At 36.5% G+C, this 19105-nt stretch overlaps 2 protein-coding genes across 2 annotated transcripts in view; both read right to left on the bottom strand.

The window, feature by feature from the left end:
* Nucleotides 1-14104, bottom strand: part of LOC109839616 — a 31123-nt gene extending 17019 nt beyond the window's left edge. The window contains exons 1-16 of the mRNA XM_020408111.1: nucleotides 13806-14104; nucleotides 12683-12762; nucleotides 9008-9145; nucleotides 7558-7668; nucleotides 7233-7283; nucleotides 7020-7120; nucleotides 6736-6826; nucleotides 2943-3077; nucleotides 2570-2836; nucleotides 2336-2414; nucleotides 2162-2250; nucleotides 1988-2071; nucleotides 1731-1805; nucleotides 1614-1661; nucleotides 611-706; nucleotides 273-502 (exon numbers count right to left, since the gene is read on the bottom strand). Coding sequence (XP_020263700.1) covers nucleotides 273-502; nucleotides 611-706; nucleotides 1614-1661; nucleotides 1731-1805; nucleotides 1988-2071; nucleotides 2162-2250; nucleotides 2336-2414; nucleotides 2570-2836; nucleotides 2943-3077; nucleotides 6736-6826; nucleotides 7020-7120; nucleotides 7233-7283; nucleotides 7558-7668; nucleotides 9008-9145; nucleotides 12683-12762; nucleotides 13806-13971 — 1841 coding nt within the window. The 5' untranslated portion in view covers nucleotides 13972-14104. The remainder of the gene's footprint in view (nucleotides 1-272; nucleotides 503-610; nucleotides 707-1613; nucleotides 1662-1730; nucleotides 1806-1987; nucleotides 2072-2161; nucleotides 2251-2335; nucleotides 2415-2569; nucleotides 2837-2942; nucleotides 3078-6735; nucleotides 6827-7019; nucleotides 7121-7232; nucleotides 7284-7557; nucleotides 7669-9007; nucleotides 9146-12682; nucleotides 12763-13805) is intronic.
* LOC109839615 (U-box domain-containing protein 4-like) overlaps nucleotides 16050-19105 on the bottom strand; it is a 9921-nt gene continuing 6865 nt past the window's right edge. The window contains 1 exon segment of the mRNA XM_020408110.1: nucleotides 16050-16604. Coding sequence (XP_020263699.1) covers nucleotides 16545-16604 — 60 coding nt within the window. The 3' untranslated portion in view covers nucleotides 16050-16544.

The raw sequence follows: 19105 nt of genomic DNA, 5'->3' as shown, positions 1-19105 counted from the left end.
AAGAACATTTAATTATTTTTTCATTTAATGAGTCGAAAGCAGGTAAGTGCTAATTTCCAGAAGCAGAAAGAACTATTTGCAATATTTTGAAGGTATAACATTTAGTGACATCCCTAGTACGGTACGACTGTTTCATCATGTTGCCATAATATTATGCATTAGGATACTCAACCACATGCTAACTTAAGATAGCATCGAAGTGGAAATATCCAAGACAAGTGACATGAGTTCGATATACAAATTTAACTAGTTTCCTGGTTACTATCATAGACCTTGGAGCAACAGATCCACATCTCCATTCTGACTCTAGGGGCGGAAGAACAGCAGGTCTTCGGGCAGCTATGCGAATAATATTGAGCACAATGGCACAAGTTCTGTTCTGTTTTTCCAGAAATATAGGAGATACATCTCCAAAAGCAACTGAACTTTTTACTGCAGATATGGCAGGATCCAGGAAAGGTTCTAGCATTTCCAGAAGAAACAGAATCTTATGTTTATTTTCCTGTGCATATGCAAAACCAAAAATCATCAGTCATGCAGAGAAACTCATATACCAGCCAAAGCTCGATTTTTATGTTATCTTAGTACAATCCAAACCCATATGTCAGACCTTATATTTTGCTAGCACATCATCCATATGTCCAGACAAAGCGAGTAAGATGTATTTTAAAGCAGCACGAGCACGTGCAATAGAATGAGAAGCTCCCTGAGAGACAGATTAAAAGAATAGAAGAATATAGATGATATAGAGAATGAAATAGAACTTCAGAACCAGGTAAAAAACAACAATATCAGCATTGACTGATAGTAAAAATTACTAGAAACATGAAGCAGCCTGAGAAATAGATTAAAAGAAAGGAAACATCCAGATGAGACAAACTATTTTGAACAAAGGTAAATAGAAAAAACAACGTCAGCTAATAAAATAACAACAATAACAAAGCTTTTATCCCAAATTTTGGGGTCCGCTAATAATATGAATAAAAAATTGCCAAGAAACATGCTGTGGATTATTGCATAAGCACAGCTTGGATTATTTAACCAATATGTTATGTGATGGATAAAAGATTGTGAGTGGAAACTAAGCTAGGGAAGTTTTACCAGCAGTCATGGTAGAAACAAGCTTTAACACATGATCAAGGAGATTATGTTTCAGATAGTTGAAGAGAGATTAAGGCGAAAGCAGTGCGTAAACGTTTGTGAAAAACAGAAAATGCAGCAAGCAGATTATTGGTCCAGACACCTTGACACTCATATAAAGTTATCAGTTTTCTCCAGTATTCCGCAACTATATGTTTGATGCCACAATTATAGCCCTTATGGTAGAATCTAGTGTAAAAGAATTGTTTATATGCGCACATCAATTAGCAAAAGTATGAATTCCCTCCATAAAAGAAACAATGCACATCCTTGAAGCAACAGAACCAATCAGATGAGAATGTGCACACTCACACACATGTAAGCAAACAAAAAAAATAATTAGCAAAAAAGTGGATGTTCTCCATGAGAGGCTATTGAACCTGTCAAATAACTGATAAGAGCAGATCTGATAGGTGTTACATGAAGAACTAAGAAAATTAAGAACAAAGTACGAGAAAAGGTAATAACTGCACCTGAATAATTCCCAAAAGATCCTCGATAAGCTCGATTGCAAGATCCACCTAAATCAAAGGTCAAGTTACTGAACAGATAATAAATTGATGTCCATACAAACAGTTCGCAGAAATAACCTTTGCAGCAATTGTTGATACCCATGGAGAGAACGACCCAGAACAGAGATCTATCAACACACATGCTGCCTTTGCCTAGAAATGGATGAAACAAAATTTAGTCCTGTTCAGACAGGGAATCATATCTCGTGAACTGTCTTAGCTGTGTGCATCTAATGTAACTGGGATATAAATATATTACTCTATAATAAATCGAGAGAATGGATATCAAAATACAGAATATGCATTCCGTGTTAAGTGTGAATGAAGTGACAAACATGTGATAGAGAAAATGAAGACAAGTAGCCTGCACAAGCACGAAGCAGAGGACGGAACACTGTACATGATGACATCATCACTATCTGCGATTACAATTAAATGTCAACTATTAGGCATTGATAAAATAGAGATGCATATGTCAAGAACAACGAAGCCACTAATTGTAAGCAAACCTGAGAAAGAGCATGCTGCACAGAGCGATGTTTCCACTGAGAGAAAGAATCATCCACCTGATCAGAACTACTGATAGGAGGACGAAGAGCTGCAAGGTAATAACAAATGGAACATCATTAAATGTCATGAATAATAGAAGGTATTAAGCATGCCAGAAACATGAGATCCTCCACCTGGAAGTAATGCTTGAATGAGAGGTAATACAGACCAGAAATCTGAGTTGCTCTCAGCCAACTTCGAGCAGAGAAGAGGCTGTAAACTTATAAGAGTGATTATATAAGCATACAGTACTATCAATTGCAATAGCTTTCATGGAGCAATTCTTTAATTTAATAAGGTGTAATAATGGAAGAATAAATATATAACGTATAACAAGTATAAAACAGCAACTGCAAGTTACTGCTTACTTGTGACGCACAGGCATAAAGGACATGAAAGATGCCTTCTTCAACTGCAGCAGTATCCAGTGTGTTCAAATAAGTGGCATCCCAGCAAGTATCAGGCATCTTAAATTCTTCACCAAATAAGCTTGAATAATCAGCAGGCTGCACATAACTTGGCAATTCACTTTTGGAAGCTTCATCGTAGTTTGAAGAAAAAGATAAGTCACTAGAAGGAACAGAGTCTCCTTGAGGTGCACTAGGCTCAATAAGCCTATGCAAAGCTGTAGAACCCTAAAAATCAACACATTAAAATAAAAAGATATAATGAAACAGTCCCTCAACAAAGAAGTAAAAACTTAAAACTATACAAAAATAACAAAAATAAACTGCTACATACTATACGAGAAACAGTTCCAAGATGGGAATCATTGTAAGCTTTCTTTAACAACATAAAAACAGCATCAGACCGAAATGCTAAGGAACTAGAAGTAGCCTGAACAAAATGTGGACTGCGAGCTCTTCTAGGTTGCACCTGTATGCGCAAGAATAAAGCTTATGAAAAATACTTGCAATGAATTTTGAATGGTGTAAGAACATTTAGATGAAATACAGATATTTCCAATAAATACTCATGCAAGAAGATATTATGAATTTTCGAGTAATATTATGAAACCCCCTTCAAGTTTTGGTCACTTCTTAAGAAACCCCCTACCGTTATCTTTTCTATATACACTAAAGTTAATGGGAAATGGACAGTGCTTATGACTAGTATGTTGGTATAATTAAAAAAATAGATGGCCTTTTACCTTTAAGCCCAAACTTTTACCTTTATTAATATTCACTCACTTCCAAAATCACTCTTAGACTCAATATATACTCCACCAAATTAATTTTGGACCCCATTTTGTACTTCATTAGGTTGATATATGGTGTAAGTTTCTATGTTTTGCTTTAACTTACTATATTTTTCTTTTCTGAGTGACTATATATTCAGTGTATTGTTTAAACCCAATGCTTAAACTATTACTTTTGGGTTTTTTCATGATGCTCCACAAATTTTAAATGGTTTTTTGTATATGAATCCAAAGTTCTATGCCCATTTAGTTTTAACACACTTTCAAAAAAAAGATCTTTTTGCCCATAAGCCCAAAGTTTAACCCCTTTTATTTTTAAACTAATTCCAAAATCACTCTTAGACCCAAAATACCCCACCAAATTAAGTTTAAGCCCACTTTATGTTTCAACAATATGCTATGCAATGTAGGTTGTTATATTTTGCTATAATTCGCTATATTTTTATTCCAAGTGGTTAAGTATTCGGTGTATTTTTAAACGAAATGGTGAAACTATGTCTTGGATTTTTCACACTAATTATGCGACATCATGAATAGTTGATAGATTTTCTGCTAATAAACCTAAAGTTTACCCCGTTTATTTTAAAACCACCCACTTCCAAAAAGGATATTTTTTCTACATAAACACAAAGTTCTATATCTTTGTTATCTGGAAAAAGTTCTATATAGTTGTACTTACTATTAAAGCCACTCACTTTCCAAACCTTGTTAGATCCAAAATACTCCACCAATTTTTTCCCCTTTTTGCTATATGGTTAGGTTTATAGTGTATTTTTAACTTAAATGTTCAAAGCATTATTTTTTGGTTATCTTAACACTGATGTCGAGGCATCATGCAAGTCAATTTTCCTTGTACATATACTAAAGTCATTGGAGATGAAGAGTGCTTAGCCGCAGTTCATTACAAGTATTTTAGTACCGAGTATTTGCAATATATTCATGACAAATTGTTAGCTCACTTGTTAGTGCATTGGTTAATGAATAGGGAGGTCTGCAGTTCAAGTCATGTACTTGTCGCATTTTGCATATGGCATTTTGCAAATGCAGAAGGCAGCAGGTTAGCTGATGCATCACATATTTCTGGCATAAAGAAAGAGAGTTTTGCTTATATATAAACCCAAAGTTTGCTCTCACTTAGCAGAAAACTAAAAATAATTTCCCTATGAACTCACTTCTAAGATTACTCTTAAGCCCAAAATACTTCAATAAATTATGTTCAACTTCACTTCGTACTTCAATAGTTTGATATATGGTAGTGATTGTTATACTTTATTGTAATTTTTTTCTCTAGACCCAATAGTTTGCCTCTACACCCGCACACTTCCAAGATCATTCTTATACCCAAATACTTAGCCAAATTATTTTTACCTTACTTGTATTTTAACAGTTTGTTATACGGTGTAAGTCGATATATTTTACTGTAACTTTCTAAATTTTTTATCTAAGTAGTTATGGACACAATATATTTTAAAGCAATGCTCAAAATACTATTTTTTGCATTTTTTCACACTGATGTTGCAGTATTGCAGTATTGCCAATTGTAGCTGAGTTTTTTTTTTTTTTTTGCCTATAAACCAAATTAGTAGTATTATTTGCTTCTACACCCATCTACTTCCAAATAAGACTTTTTTGCCTATAAATCCAAAGTTGTAACACCTTTTACTTCTAAACGCGCCTACTTCCCAAATTATTCTTAGACCCAAAATATTTCACCCAAGTTTTACCCTCGTCTACAGCTAAACTCACTCATTTCTACACAAAATGCTTATAAATCCAAGCGCTTACCCCTTTTTATATTTAACTCAACCACTTTCAAAATAACTTCTAGACCTAAATTTTTATATTTCGCTATAACATGCTATATATTTTGGTTCTAAGTAATTAGGTACATAGTGTACTTTTAAACCAAATGTTTAAATTATTATTTTTTTTATTATCTTTTTTTACACTAATGATGAGCTATCGCAAACTACGGGTACGTTTTTCCATCTATAAACCCAAATTTTAGCCCTGTTAGTTTTTAAACCCAACCATTTTCAAAAAAGAATATTATGCATAAATAAATCCAAGCATTTACCCCATTTACTTTTAAATCTACCCACTTCAAAAGTTACTCTTAGACTGAAAATAATTCACGAAATCAGATTTAAACTAATTTGGCATTTTAGTTGTTTACTTTAGTATGTAGTGTAAGTTCTTATATTTTGCTGTAACTCGTCTTATTTTTCTTCTAAGTAATTAGATACATGCTATGATCAAATGTTCAAATATTATTTTTACTAGCATTATTTTTACTAGCAATTTTCACGCTAATGCCGCAGCATCGCGCGGATCAATTATGTTCATTTTATTACAAAACCCCCTACCATGAAAAAAAAATGTTAAAGACGCATTTAGCATACCACATTACCACGTGTGGCACATTCTTGGCATTTTCTCTCAGCTACCTCAATAATGTTGTTCCAACAAGTATTGCAAAAGCCCCTCTTCCCTCTCTCGCATCAAACCCAAGCAGCGACAATTGTTGAGGGAGGAGAAATAAGTCGAAGATCAAAATAATCTCTTCAAACCCTTTGATTTTAGTCTCTATTTGGTGTAATTTTCAGTTTTTCAATCTATGTGTTGCTGAGAAAATGATTGTCTTGGTTTAGGTTTCTTTTAATTTTCTATCCAGAGATGCGTTTGGAGCAGAATACTCATTATGAGCCTTATTTTGGGAGTATTGCTTAATGTAAGCCTTAAAATATTTTGAGATGTAATGCTCAATATGATTTGTTGCCATGCTCAGGGTGAATATTATGAACTCTTGAGCTTGTTTCGATTTTTTGATTCTCAATTAATGTTGAATCTCAATAAGAATCTAAATTAGCAAATTTTATGGACCTTGTTTAATTTTGCTTTTGTCAATCCCATTTCTGTGAGCCCTGTTTTGATTCTGATTTAGGAAAGCTCATGATGTCAATGTGAATCGCAATATGAACCTTATTTAGTTGTATAACTCTGTTAAGAGGGAGAAGAAGCGCATAGTTTTGGAATATAAAAATGCATGTGATTCGTACATACAATTTTAAATGGGTCTTAGCAGCGTTTTTAATGGCATGGGATTTTGTGATAGAAAGATAATGCCAGGGGATTTCCAAATAACTACAACCTTGTAGGAGATTTCATAATAATTACCATACGATTTCATAATAATAACATACAATTTTAAATGGGTCTTAGCAGCGTTTTTAATGGCATTGGGTTTTGTGATAGAAAGATAATGCCAGGGGATTTCCAAATAATTACAACCTTGTAGGAGATTTCATAATAATTACATACGTTTTAAAAACCTACCTCGAAATTTGAAGAGACAGTTAGAATAGATGTCTGGCTGCTTTTTAAAGCATCTGAATCAGGAGAGCCTTGCAGTGCCTTTACAGCTTCCCTGCAATTTTAGTACAAAAAATCAATAAAACAGAGGGAAAAGAAAACAGCTGGTTCATGTTTTTCCATGTAAAGAAAGCAAATTTTACAAGATCTGACCATAGGATATTTTCCTGTCAGATCCACAAATAAATAAATAAAAATTCAAACTTTTGAAGGTTGTGCTCAAGCATGAAACTACATTGAAGTCTAACCTTTCTTTCAAGATATGTAGAATTGGATAAAATGGTCCAGTAAGCATTGCAAAGAAACGCATGTTAAATTCAGTGGCATCTGTGAAATTTGCAAGATCTGTCTGCACTTATAGGAAGGCAACCTTGTCAATTGCTATAAACTAGCAAATATAGCATTATCAAAAAATAAACAAACCAACTAAATACAATCTGAATTTTGCAACGACTGCTTACCTCGAGTTGAGGAAGAAAAACCAGCAGACGAGATGTCATGTCTTGAAGTAACTGAGGATTATAACATTAGAAATTGCAGCAATATTATAATACAGAGGGTGAAAGGTTGAGGGAGATGAAATGCAAATAGGGATATGAGAGTGAGTAGCTTCTAATTAGTAAATACACAGGAATACTTCTTATGGCTACTAATCACACTGCTTAGCAATGTGCACCAAGCAATTCACATAGATGGACTCAGCAGCTCAAGAAGCTACAAGAGCCATTTCCATGGAATTTCTAACCATGCACTGCACTCTATCAAGTTTCCAAATATTATTATTACCTGAAGGTGCATATCATGTGCTTCTTGTTTGTGAGATATAATATCTGGTAGCAGGTAATTAACAACAGGTTGGAATTCAGGTTCTAGTCCTTTCACGGGAACTCCAATCAGCTGGCAAAAGATGTTCAAGTACTTAATATAGGTATTAGGTACAGACAGTAAAATAAGAAAAGGACAAAGTGATAGTATGCACAACTTAATAAATAACCAACATGAAAATCAGATTTACTAATCATTCATAATTAAGAGAACAAACAGAAAAGATAGGTCATACAAGCTTGGGTATGCAGCTAAATCTGGACCAAAGGAAATATGTGCACCATGGTTGTTAACCCCATCAAGGCATAAGTATGGACCATGACCTCAATCAAATCCGGAACTTAATAAAAAACAGTTCTACAAATATACAAACTAGGACGACTAACCTACGCAACACAAGCAGTCAAGCACACAAATGAAGTGAATCCAAACAGAAATGTCATTTATGACATAGTCCCCAAAAGAAGAGGCACTTGACATACACATGCACAGGAAGTGGAGAAAGAACTCGTAAATATATAAACTGAATCTTAAAGGATAGGCATTGCAAAGTTAACTAGTTCAACTTATCCTCTGTATGTGATTTTCTAGGAAGGGCTTAGCTGGCACTCAAGTACCTATTAATTTGTCACAATAAGTAACAAGAAAGACTAAATATGAGTTTGCAGCCAAAGCCATTTGTGATTACTATAATACTATTAAACGTCAATGGTCAAAAAGTTAATGCAATGTTGAAGATATGTAGTGCTTCCATGGCCTTACACACAATGAATATGTAGCCTTTTGTCCTTTCTTATCTTCTGCATGCATCCTTGCTAAATATCAAATAAATGATGAAACTCAATTCAGACACAAAATTTTAGCAGTTTCAGTTCAGATATGGCCCTTCTTCAAATGTTTAAAAGAAACATACATAGTTAATAAGAAATTCTAGATGTCAATGAACAGAATTTAGATGAAAGAAACTAAATATACGGAGTTTGATTAAAAAAAGGCGTGAGAGCGAATACTGTCATGCCCATCAACATCAAAATGAACAAGCCAGCAAGAAGAACAGTTACAAACGGCAGTGCTATAATGCACATTAGTACAAACAACAATGGAGATTACGAACAAAAGGTCTTAGGACAGTAACTACAGTGCCCCTGCAACAAGGCATGGCAAGGACGAAATCCTCGCATCAGGAATGATGTGATAATTGAAATATGTAGGTGATAGCATTCCAAAAAAATACAATAGTAAACATCTTGACTTCTTTTTACAGCTAATCAAATATCGAACTAGGATATTTAGTTGACTAGCCCAACACTAGAAAAAGACAATTGTAAACAGAACTTGATAACTAGTGTACATAAGCTTGTGGACGCGTCTGCATGGATGTGCATGGGAGAGGAATCATCTAAACCTTTACCTGAATAAAAAATATAGCTATTGGATTCCCTCGTAAACACGATATCCGAACATAGCGACAAGGTGTGTAGTTCATAGGATACATCATGTCACGTCTAGGAGCTTCGCAACGTGGACGCACCTTAACAAATGCCTCTGGCTGGAAACGACAGATAAAAATCAGGCAACCATGTCAATATATCCAAGAATATATTACAAAATATCAGATAATGTAAGTGTTACCAATGCATGAGGCGCAACACGGGGAGCAAAGACGCTTTACGCGTACATGCGCAAAGTGCAATGCGACGCGTGCGCCCGAGTGAAACAAGGCGCATACGGCATACCTCACACAAATTTTTTTCAAGATAGCTAATGAAGCATGAAATAACATTTTTATGTACTTTCACATAAAAAATAAGTCAAGATATAACAATCTACTGTGAAATCACAAAATAATGTCTTAATCCATAATGCTAACATCCAACATAGTAGCAAAGTTTGTAGTTTTCCAAGTCAAAAGTCAAATCAAGACTCATGTCAAAGCAAATTTTAGGGTCCTCAATCAAGCTACTAAAAAGTCCTAACGGGTTTATTTTGTGTGTTGGGATATGGGTTATCTAGTACAAAGACCCAATTAAAATGTTAAAGAACAAAAATATATAAGGTTATAATTTGTGTATACGCTGCACAAAGCGCAGATTGCTTGCAAGGCTCAAAAGACGCTGCCACGTTTGATACGGGGTGCTTCGCCTCCGCCCCGCATCTAGGGCGCAATCGGGCGCGTGCCTATGATAAAATTGCCATATAATATGGGAATTGGAACAATATACTGTACATATTGGGGCAATATAGTACAAACAAATAACATTAAAGAGATAAGCATGATAACTCTGCTATAACTAAAACAATATAGCATGTGATATCTTAACTTTCACTACCATTGGAATGTTTATAACCACTACTATTTAAAACTTGAAACTTACCAATTTAAATAATCTCTTAGTTTAAAATCATTTATACACATTAGCAGACAAGCGCCACGTACATAATATGCACTTGATTGGATTTAATATTCAGGTACTCGCATTGATGTGGTACTCGCATAAATTAGGACAAAACAAATATTCCAGCATTACAAAACACATTCTCCAACATTTTGAGAGACGAAAAACAAGGATTCCAACTTGCCTTAGTTCCTAGTCAGCAGTAAGAAAGATCACATAACTTTGTTTTTGGGTCATCCAAGCTTTCAAATATGTGACCATTTGATGGTCTTGAATGCTTCCTTTCCTAACAAGGGGCCTTTCATCATGAAACTTCAAGAAACTAGACGATCATGTCTCGTCCGAACTTCACTAACAAAAGATAGCCCATCTCTGAAAGTGATACACTCCAACACTCCACCAAAAATCACAAATTACCCAAGAATTAAACTCTAATATTGACAAATCAATCTACCAGAAACCAACACCATACGACATTAGACTTGGTTGAAAGTAGATTATATGAGACATTTTGCTTCCTCAAGCTATAAGAGTATGTGCAAGAAAACCTCCTAAAACTCCCAACCCAGAGACGTTGTATCCAGTCTTATGCAAGCACATTATAATTTATAACAATTATCGCTCAACATGCACGGACCATGCCAAGACTTGTGCCCCTATCCCATACAACCCAAAAACTCCATCCTACATAATCCACCTTTTCCGCCATATATCAGCCCCACTCCCTCCCATCATGACATATAGATGCACTCATCATCGGTGATCTTTCTCAGACTTTTCACAAAGTACTTCCTCCTTTTCAACTACTCTCCATTATTAAAATAGCGTCAAATAGCGTCTCTATAGCGGCGCTATTTGCATTAGTGGAGGCCGCTACGAGGAGCACGGTCTTAGCAGCGAACAATAGTGTTTATGAGCGCTTTTTGCACGCAAAAGCGCTCGAAAGGGCGAAATAGCAGTAAAAGGCGTAAAAATCCATTTTTTACCACTAATTAAAGGTAGATAAAGTGAAGTTTGGGTTGATTAAACCCGACCAGAATTTTATTAAACCTCAAATCCAACCATGTTTCTTTCTCTTCCTCTATCAACAGAAAAAAAATATAATGTTGCTGCCTTCATCAATCTCCTCTCCCCAAACGTCGTTGTCTCCAACCACTTCACACCGCCTCCGGCAGCCACCTCCTCTCTTCTCAGCCACCTCCTCTCTCCTCCACCACCTCCAACAGTTACAACAATGTCCCCACCTCTCCACCTCCTCTCTTCTCTGACTACCTCTCCGACTCTTCTCTTCTGCTCCAGCTACTCCAGCTCCTCTTCTTCTCAACCTCTCCACCTATCCTACTACAACAAAGCCTCTAGCTCTTCACCTCTCTAGCTACCTCCAACAGCTACGATAACTATTTGACTTTCTTTAATATTTATATATATTTAAATTGGACCACTATTTAAATTTGCGTGTTTTGCCATTATAGCCTCAAATAGCCTTAGCAGTGCCTCACCGCTACGCGACGCTATCAACTATCAATAACGTTGTCTCTATTGAACTTGACCAGACAGTGATCAAGTTAGCCTTATCAAATCATCCCAAATGAAAATATCACATTTTGTTATGTATTGCACAAGATACAACAAGAAAGATAACTAACTAGCAAACCATGAAAAATGCAAGGAGGAAACAAGAGCTTAAAGAGGTTGGTTGATGGTGAAATGAAACTTTGTTGAAAAACAACAGCAATACCACATGACTTGGTGATTCGGTGAATCAGTTTGAATACAAGATCTTAAAGAGGAGGTTGATTGTGAAGGATGCACAGTTGAGAACAGAAATACCACCAACATAATTTGCCAAAAAGTCCTTATCAGAGAGAAATATATTGTCTATATTTGGTATCCTAGACTGCATTATAGAAACAACTAACGAAATCTGTATTTAAAATACCTCATCGTGATTACTTTGGTTACATATCCAAGGAAATAATCATGGACAAAAGGAGGAAATAGCACACTACTTAGATTATACATAGGAGGAAATAGCACACTACTTAGATTATACATAGTTTAAGTATAAGCATGCATGTCTCCTAGTGCAGTTGCATCAAAATGAACGGATAGGTTCAACTACAAAGCATAGCCAGTGACAATGTTATAGAAAGTGTTAGGCGTCACTAAGATGCGGAACCGGTGCCTATCACCTAGGCAGGGCTTAGGCAGATTTCTTTTGTTGTTTTAAGTGGTGGCGAAGGTTTTAGCTGAAGGACGAAGGTGGAGGAGGTGTTCACAGTCAGTGGAGGAGGTCAGACAAGGTGGAAGCGGCAACGGAGGAATCACGTCCAAGACTTAAGCGGTGCAATCAGCACAAGCGACCCACGCTTTCAAGACCTAGAGGCATTCTAGGTACCGCTTAGGCCTAGGCAGGCGCTTAGACTGTGTTTTAAGACCTTGGCCAGAGAAATTGACTCTTCAACGCATATATCATATAAACCATATAAAATGAAGTCATTCTACATTTGAAAACTTCATTATGGTAATGGATCTAGATGCCCTAGAAAGATTAGTGAACTTTACCTCTTATTTTAACATAACTAACATCTTGTAGAAATTTCTTAATTCTTATTGATACAAAACTTCACCAAAATGGATTTATTTTTTAAAGCATGACTGGTTCCATGAAAATGAAATTAATTACTTACCTTATACCGCAATCCAACTGTAATTTCCCATTCAAGGACAGACTTATTATAAATTCTTAAATGCGAAAGCAGACAAGGTTCTGTTAGGGAAATAAATAGAATAAGAGTAAAAGATCTGTCATCATAAATCTAAGAAATAAGTATGGAATTGCAGAATCATATGAATGACTGAAACTACAAATTCAGATCAGTAAATTTACAAAATAATATCCACTTGCACTATAAAAAATAGATGGGTTCAGAAATTGAGAACAAAACGCATAGTTATGCGAACAAGAGGAATTTCAAAAAGTATAGAAAAAAATGAGAATTTGTAAAGAGTCGGTGTAACCTAATCTCTCTTAACAGTTAGGGTAGAAGCCACAAATTGTCAGTGCGACCTAATCTCTTCAACGGTTAGTGTGGACAGCACAACGTGTCAGCATAATGTCTTGAATATTACCGGGACCTACAACGCAATTATGAAAAGCAAAACCAAAACTAATCAGTATAAGAAATCACAGCCAAAATTGGTATTCATCTAGGACATAGGTCGAGTAGCATGTAAAGATACAAAGTTAAGTGTATTGCATGAGGAAGTTTGAACAGATATTATATGAGCATTGGATTAATAAATTATATTAACTGATAACACAAAATAACTACTTATTTTGTTAGGGAGAGGAATTGACTAAATGGGCCCTAACATATCACCACGATTCCACGGTGCTAGCACCCACCCGGGCTAGCTTTGCACTATTTTAGTCCCGGTCGAGCACTACAATCCTAGCGTACCTTTTTTTTTGGTCTTTGCACTAGACTAGACAAGCGAGAGCACTACAATGCCAAGGTCACCACCCTTGCCGCTCGCGTGAAACTAGGCGGGGTCAGCTTTGATGCCATTTCTAAGAGACATAGCTGTTAGTGAGAGGGAATCCACATCTCATATGAAACAACTTCACCACACAACGAATATTTTTTTCACTAATTTTTAAAAGAGAATCATTGAGGAGATCCCATTACAGAAAAGGCAATAAGAAAAACAAATAAAAGGCGAACTTTTTGTTTGCAAATCCAAAACGGTTAAATTTCCACCGGTAAAAACGGAAAAAAAAATCAAGAGGGGTTTTTGATTGAATTGAGACCTCGAGCTCGAGAAGGATCCACTCCTTGTTGTTGGTGGCGGTGGACCAGTGGGTTCGGAGGTCGGAGTCGAGGACGTTCGCGCCCTTTTGAGAGGGCGACTCTCGAGACGTGGCCTTCACCTTGTACGGTAATGGCTTCACTCGAGGCTCCAGCTCCATCTCCATCACTCTCCGCTGCAGATTTTGGGATTTTGGATTATTATTATTATTATTAGGGTTAGGGTTTTGGGGACTGAGAACAGTGACAAGGTTTTTGTGCGGGGAGATTGAAGAAAGAGAGGGCAGGAGGAAAAAAAAGAAAAGAGTACCACTCTCCGTAAAGCGGACTTCTTAATTGGGTTAATTTCACATAACCCCGCGAACTCTGGGAGTTTTACCACATAAACCTCTCCTAAACTTTGGGGTGTTTCACAAATCCGCCCTGAACTTTAATCTTTTCTCATCAGGCCTCTCTATCTGTGATTTCCAAATAAGAACAAATTTTCAAAACAGCCTCAAAATTATTTTTATTTTTCAAAATCAATCTAATTTTTTTTATTTATCAAAATCGACTCACTTTTTACTACGTGGGCTTAATGAAGTTCCTAAACAGTCGGGGTTGGCAACCCCGACTGTTTAGGAACGTCATTAAACCCACGTGACAAAAAATAGATCGATTTTGATAAATTAAAAAAATGATCGATTTTAAAAAATAAAAAACTTTTTAGGACTGTTTTGAAAAATTCCTCCTTTCAAATAACTAAGATGTCCTAGAGAGAAAAAATCTAAAAAATTCTTTACATGCAATGTACCCCCTACCTTTAAATTGTTTTATTATTTGAGTTGGTGGACCCTATCACATCGCCTTGAACTCAGCAACCAATGTTTCCTAGTCATCACGATCAATATGAGCCCAAAGTGTAAAGGAGAGTCAATCATAAAATCAGCTCTAAAGCCTGATCTACAAGTTCAGGCGTAGGCGTCGCGGTGATAGGCTACGAAACTTGAACTCGCCTCAATTCGGATAATCGACTCCCCCCAAACTCTGGTCCAATATTAGAGGAGCTTGCTTAATTAGGGATGACTAAATCAAAGCACACAATACCCTTCATATTCATGTTAAGGAATACCAATTTGTTATGTCGGTTATCAAACAGGGGGTTTGTGTTAGAGTTAAGAGAGTGATTATGGTCCTCAAACTCTTTCAGATAACTGGTTCTATAGTCTGCTATTCTTTCATGCACATGAAAAACTCGTGAGAGGGTGGATTTGGGTTCTCTGGTTGTTCCTCCGACAATCAAGTCGGTGTTTTGATCTTAAGTGAGAAAATCAATGATAAATTGTATAGGTAGTTATTCAAAGTGTCCAAAAAGCAGAAGAAGTTACCTCATGCAGCGTAGTTCCCTTTTATAGCATATCGGAGGGGTACGAAGGTAACTTCGACTGAGACCAGTCAGGCTGGTGAGTTAGCAGATACCTTACATGTGTCAACCGCAGAAGAAAGTGAGTCATCTGGCCATTTAATGAGGGAACGACAGCAGGTGCTTGGAGCTAACTAGGTCCGATAAGTCATAAAGACTATGGGAGCTAGAGTAATGATGATTTTGTCAGAGCAGTTAATACGAGAGCAGTCGGCTAGCGAGAGGTTCGAGGTAACTGTCGTCTCCCCCATTTTGTTTGGTCAAGGGCCGAGAATCATCACCTTTTGACTCGGCTACGTAAGTTGTCAGCTGACACAATAGGCCGAGTGCAGGTTGCTCATAGGGTCGATCGGGTGAGGTGGCCGACAAGTACCGCTTTTTTGACGGCTGTGTAAGTTGTCAGTTCATAGTGTTAGCCGTAAGAGTAGTTTGAGTCGTCTTGGCCTCAATTCGTCTGATTAGGTGAGGGAAGAGACACGTGTCGCCTTCTCTAAGGAGATTAGCACTTATTGATTTTCTAGGCTATAAGTGTCGCCTTCTCTAAGGAGATTAGCACTTATTGATTTTCTAGGCTATAAGAGGGGTGATATTGTAAGCACTATTCTGGATGGAGCTAAAACTCGAATCGATCATGTAAAACAGATTATATGTTATCACATTTAAATTATTACTGCCTTTTAGAAGGACAAAAAATGAAAAATGGAAGAAAAAAAAATAAGTTGCAATCTCTTATCATTACGATTGAGATAGCCGATTCTTCCTGGTGCAAATCAGGAAAAACCCCAAATGCTTTCAAGTCACCAAACAGCAATATCTTGCTACACAAATAGGAGTCGGGAAAAAGAGGACGAAAGAAAACTAAAACAGAAGAAAATAAAAGCAGTACAGAGGGCGGACAGCCTTCCACGTTGTTCTCCCTGCTGGTGCCTTTGCAAAGGCAAAAAAATATATATACAAGGCCATAAGTTGCAGCAAACTGGGGGCCAAAAAAAAAAAAAGACAAGATGATTGCAATTATACATCATATTTGGAAAGAAGAAGAAAAATAGTATACAACAGTTCGATGAAAGACAAAGAATCAACAGGCCCCAACTCATCATCACTTTACAATCAGCTTCCAGCTTTATGTTTTCTTCTTTACAGACGAAGCACGCAAACAAAGATCCCTGAGGCTACTCTAATGGCAGAAGACTCCCAAAACAGTCTCTCTCTCTCTCTCTCGGACACATCTTCTCCGTCTAAAAGCATTGACATAGTTACAAATAATAGTTAAACCAAATCCCAACTCATAAATACATCTGATTGAGCTACAAATTCTCGCTTGAACACCCTCAGTCGTCATCCTCTTCCAGCATTTCCATGTCGTTGCGTTCGAAAATAGCTCAGAAGAGCTTGTGCCTGCCGATAAATAACAATATCAGATATTGTTTCGAGTATTTCGATAGAAGTAGAGAAGAGGGCAAAACAAAACAAATTAAGGCACGTGAAAAGCATTGATGATAATAAGAGAATGGATAGTGTATGTATATTTTGGTCAGGAATAAATGTAAGGGAGTAATGACCCATGTTTCTCGCTCTGAGAAACGTATAAGTAGAGCAAGAAGACAACACTTGCTGAGACATCATTTCAACCAACTAAAGTTGGAGATCGAATATCTGATTACTGACACTAAATGCACCGGTTAGGAGACGGCGATGAGATTCTAGTGAATGGTGGAAAGGAAAACTTGTTATGAAGCAATCAAGAAGGATACTACAATAGTTAACTTAATGGAGATAATCAAGAAGGATATTACAATAGTTAACTTAGGGGTTGTTTGGTTCGTTTCCTAGATATAGAGAAATGCATTTCCATGTACAAAAACACAAGTTTTGAGTTTTCCAAACTTTTCCATGAAATAGATTGTTTCGCTTTGGTTCGCACAAAAAAAAATGGTGGGAAGCCAATGTATTTATTTTTCTTGTGTTTGTTTCGCATGGAAAAAAAAGGAAAAACTTTTGTTTATATGGCAAAAAGCTGACGTGGCTGCAGTTTTCGTCGATTTCACGAGGTTGAGGAAGGAATTGGGGGAGAGAAAAAAATCTGATGTGGCGGCGATTTTCACCGAGTTTCCCTTCTTCAACCCTAGCGAACCAAAGATGGGAAAAAAACCGACGGAAAGCGTATATCCTATGTGGCCACGAAAAATCTGATGTGGAGGCGGTGTAAAACTTTTCCACCGAGTTAAAAAACGAACCAAACAGCCCCTTAATGGAGATAAACCTTAAGGCCATGTTTGGATTGTGTATTGTTTTGAGATGATAAACCTATATCCATTATAATAAAATAGTGGGGTGTTTGGGTTAAAATTTAAGGGGGGTTAGGGTGGCCTATTTAGTCCTTTGAAATAGTCCATAGTTTCTAGATAAATAAGGGGGGGGGGGGGGTTATTATTGTCCAAAAGACTATTTCGCCACTTGGGAATTAGACCTAAAAAGACGCCCCCCCCCCCCAATAGTGAAAGCGCCCTAAAAAGAAAAGAAATTAGAGGTACCCTTACTTTCTTTTAAAAATGTTTCAGGAGATAAATTAAACAACGATGCCCACCTTTGAGTCATTAACTACGTAATCATGTCTGTCTACTCTGAAGAGACTTGTTTCCTCACATTGGGGTCTTATCTGCACATGCTAATTGCAATCAGTTGTATTTGGAGAGGAGCTTTTTCCGAATAGTTGAAGCAATCCATGAACTTGCATCTCACGAATACATGTATGGCAGAATTTATTATTGGACACATCTAACGTGTGAATCATGTGTATTGTCTAAATTTTCATTTCATAATTTGTGTGAGTTCTTACAAGCATGAATAAAAATCGACCATAACCTAACTTTCCAGGACTCTATCAAGAGCTACACAGGCCAAAGTGATATATACCTAGTAAAAAGAAGGGCAATAAGGACATTTGCTATTCTATTCTAATCCTATACCATCGTATAACGACAAGCTCCAAACATGAAAAAGGTACTAGAGGTGTTAATAACAAAGTGAAACAAACAGATTATTAAAAATTTAGCTCATTATAGTCTGTTGGACTCTTATACCTGAGGACGACATTGAGTTAAATTAATCTCAGGGCAAAACACGCCCCGATCCAAACACGGCCTAATAGAACTAAATGGAAGAATACGACTCATGTATATGACTCTAAATTTTTGGGATAAAGGTTTTCTTGACGATATTATTGTGTTGTATTGAATATCTAAGTAGACAACTACATCTCACTTCTGCGGCAATAACATCGAGATTCTCATGCTAGCGTCGTGCATCACAAATAAAAAAAATCTAGATAACTGATTGAAACTAGTAAATTCATACATTTCCCACATGAATCCTAGTGCAAAAAGGTACAGACCGTGTTTTTCCAGCAATTTTGGCACATAATGTTGTTTCAGAATGAAAATATCATAAACATAGGCAAAAACATGCCTCACTGTAAGAGTACCTGATGGATCAGATAATTAGTACACATAATTAATTAAGTAAACGACCCAAGGATGTCATACTCACGCATCGCATCCCTAGAATGTTGCATGACCTATTCTGGTGTCATTGGCGACAAGGAAAAGTAATTAACTGTTAATAGGAAGTACTTGGTATGAGGCATGATCTGACATCACACTCCCAAGGATGTCGTACTCAAGCATAAGTACTAGAATGTTGCATCACCTATTCTGGTATAATACGATTTTATTGGGAGTTCAAATATTTTTCCATGTTTGAAATGTAAAAAGGTTTCTTAGGAATTTGACATTTTTTTATCCATTCAGCTCCATGACCTAATAATCTCTCTAATTCAGCACCTAAAATGTACTTTTTGACTGCCTCAATCACAAGCTTCATGCAACAGACCTGAGAAG

The sequence above is a fragment of the Asparagus officinalis genome, chromosome 4 (genome assembly GCF_001876935.1).
Source record: "Asparagus officinalis chromosome 4, Aspof.V1, whole genome shotgun sequence".
NCBI lineage: Eukaryota > Viridiplantae > Streptophyta > Magnoliopsida > Asparagales > Asparagaceae > Asparagus > Asparagus officinalis.
Note: the sequence above shows the minus strand (reverse complement) of the source record. Positions and strands in the feature narration are given on the sequence as shown.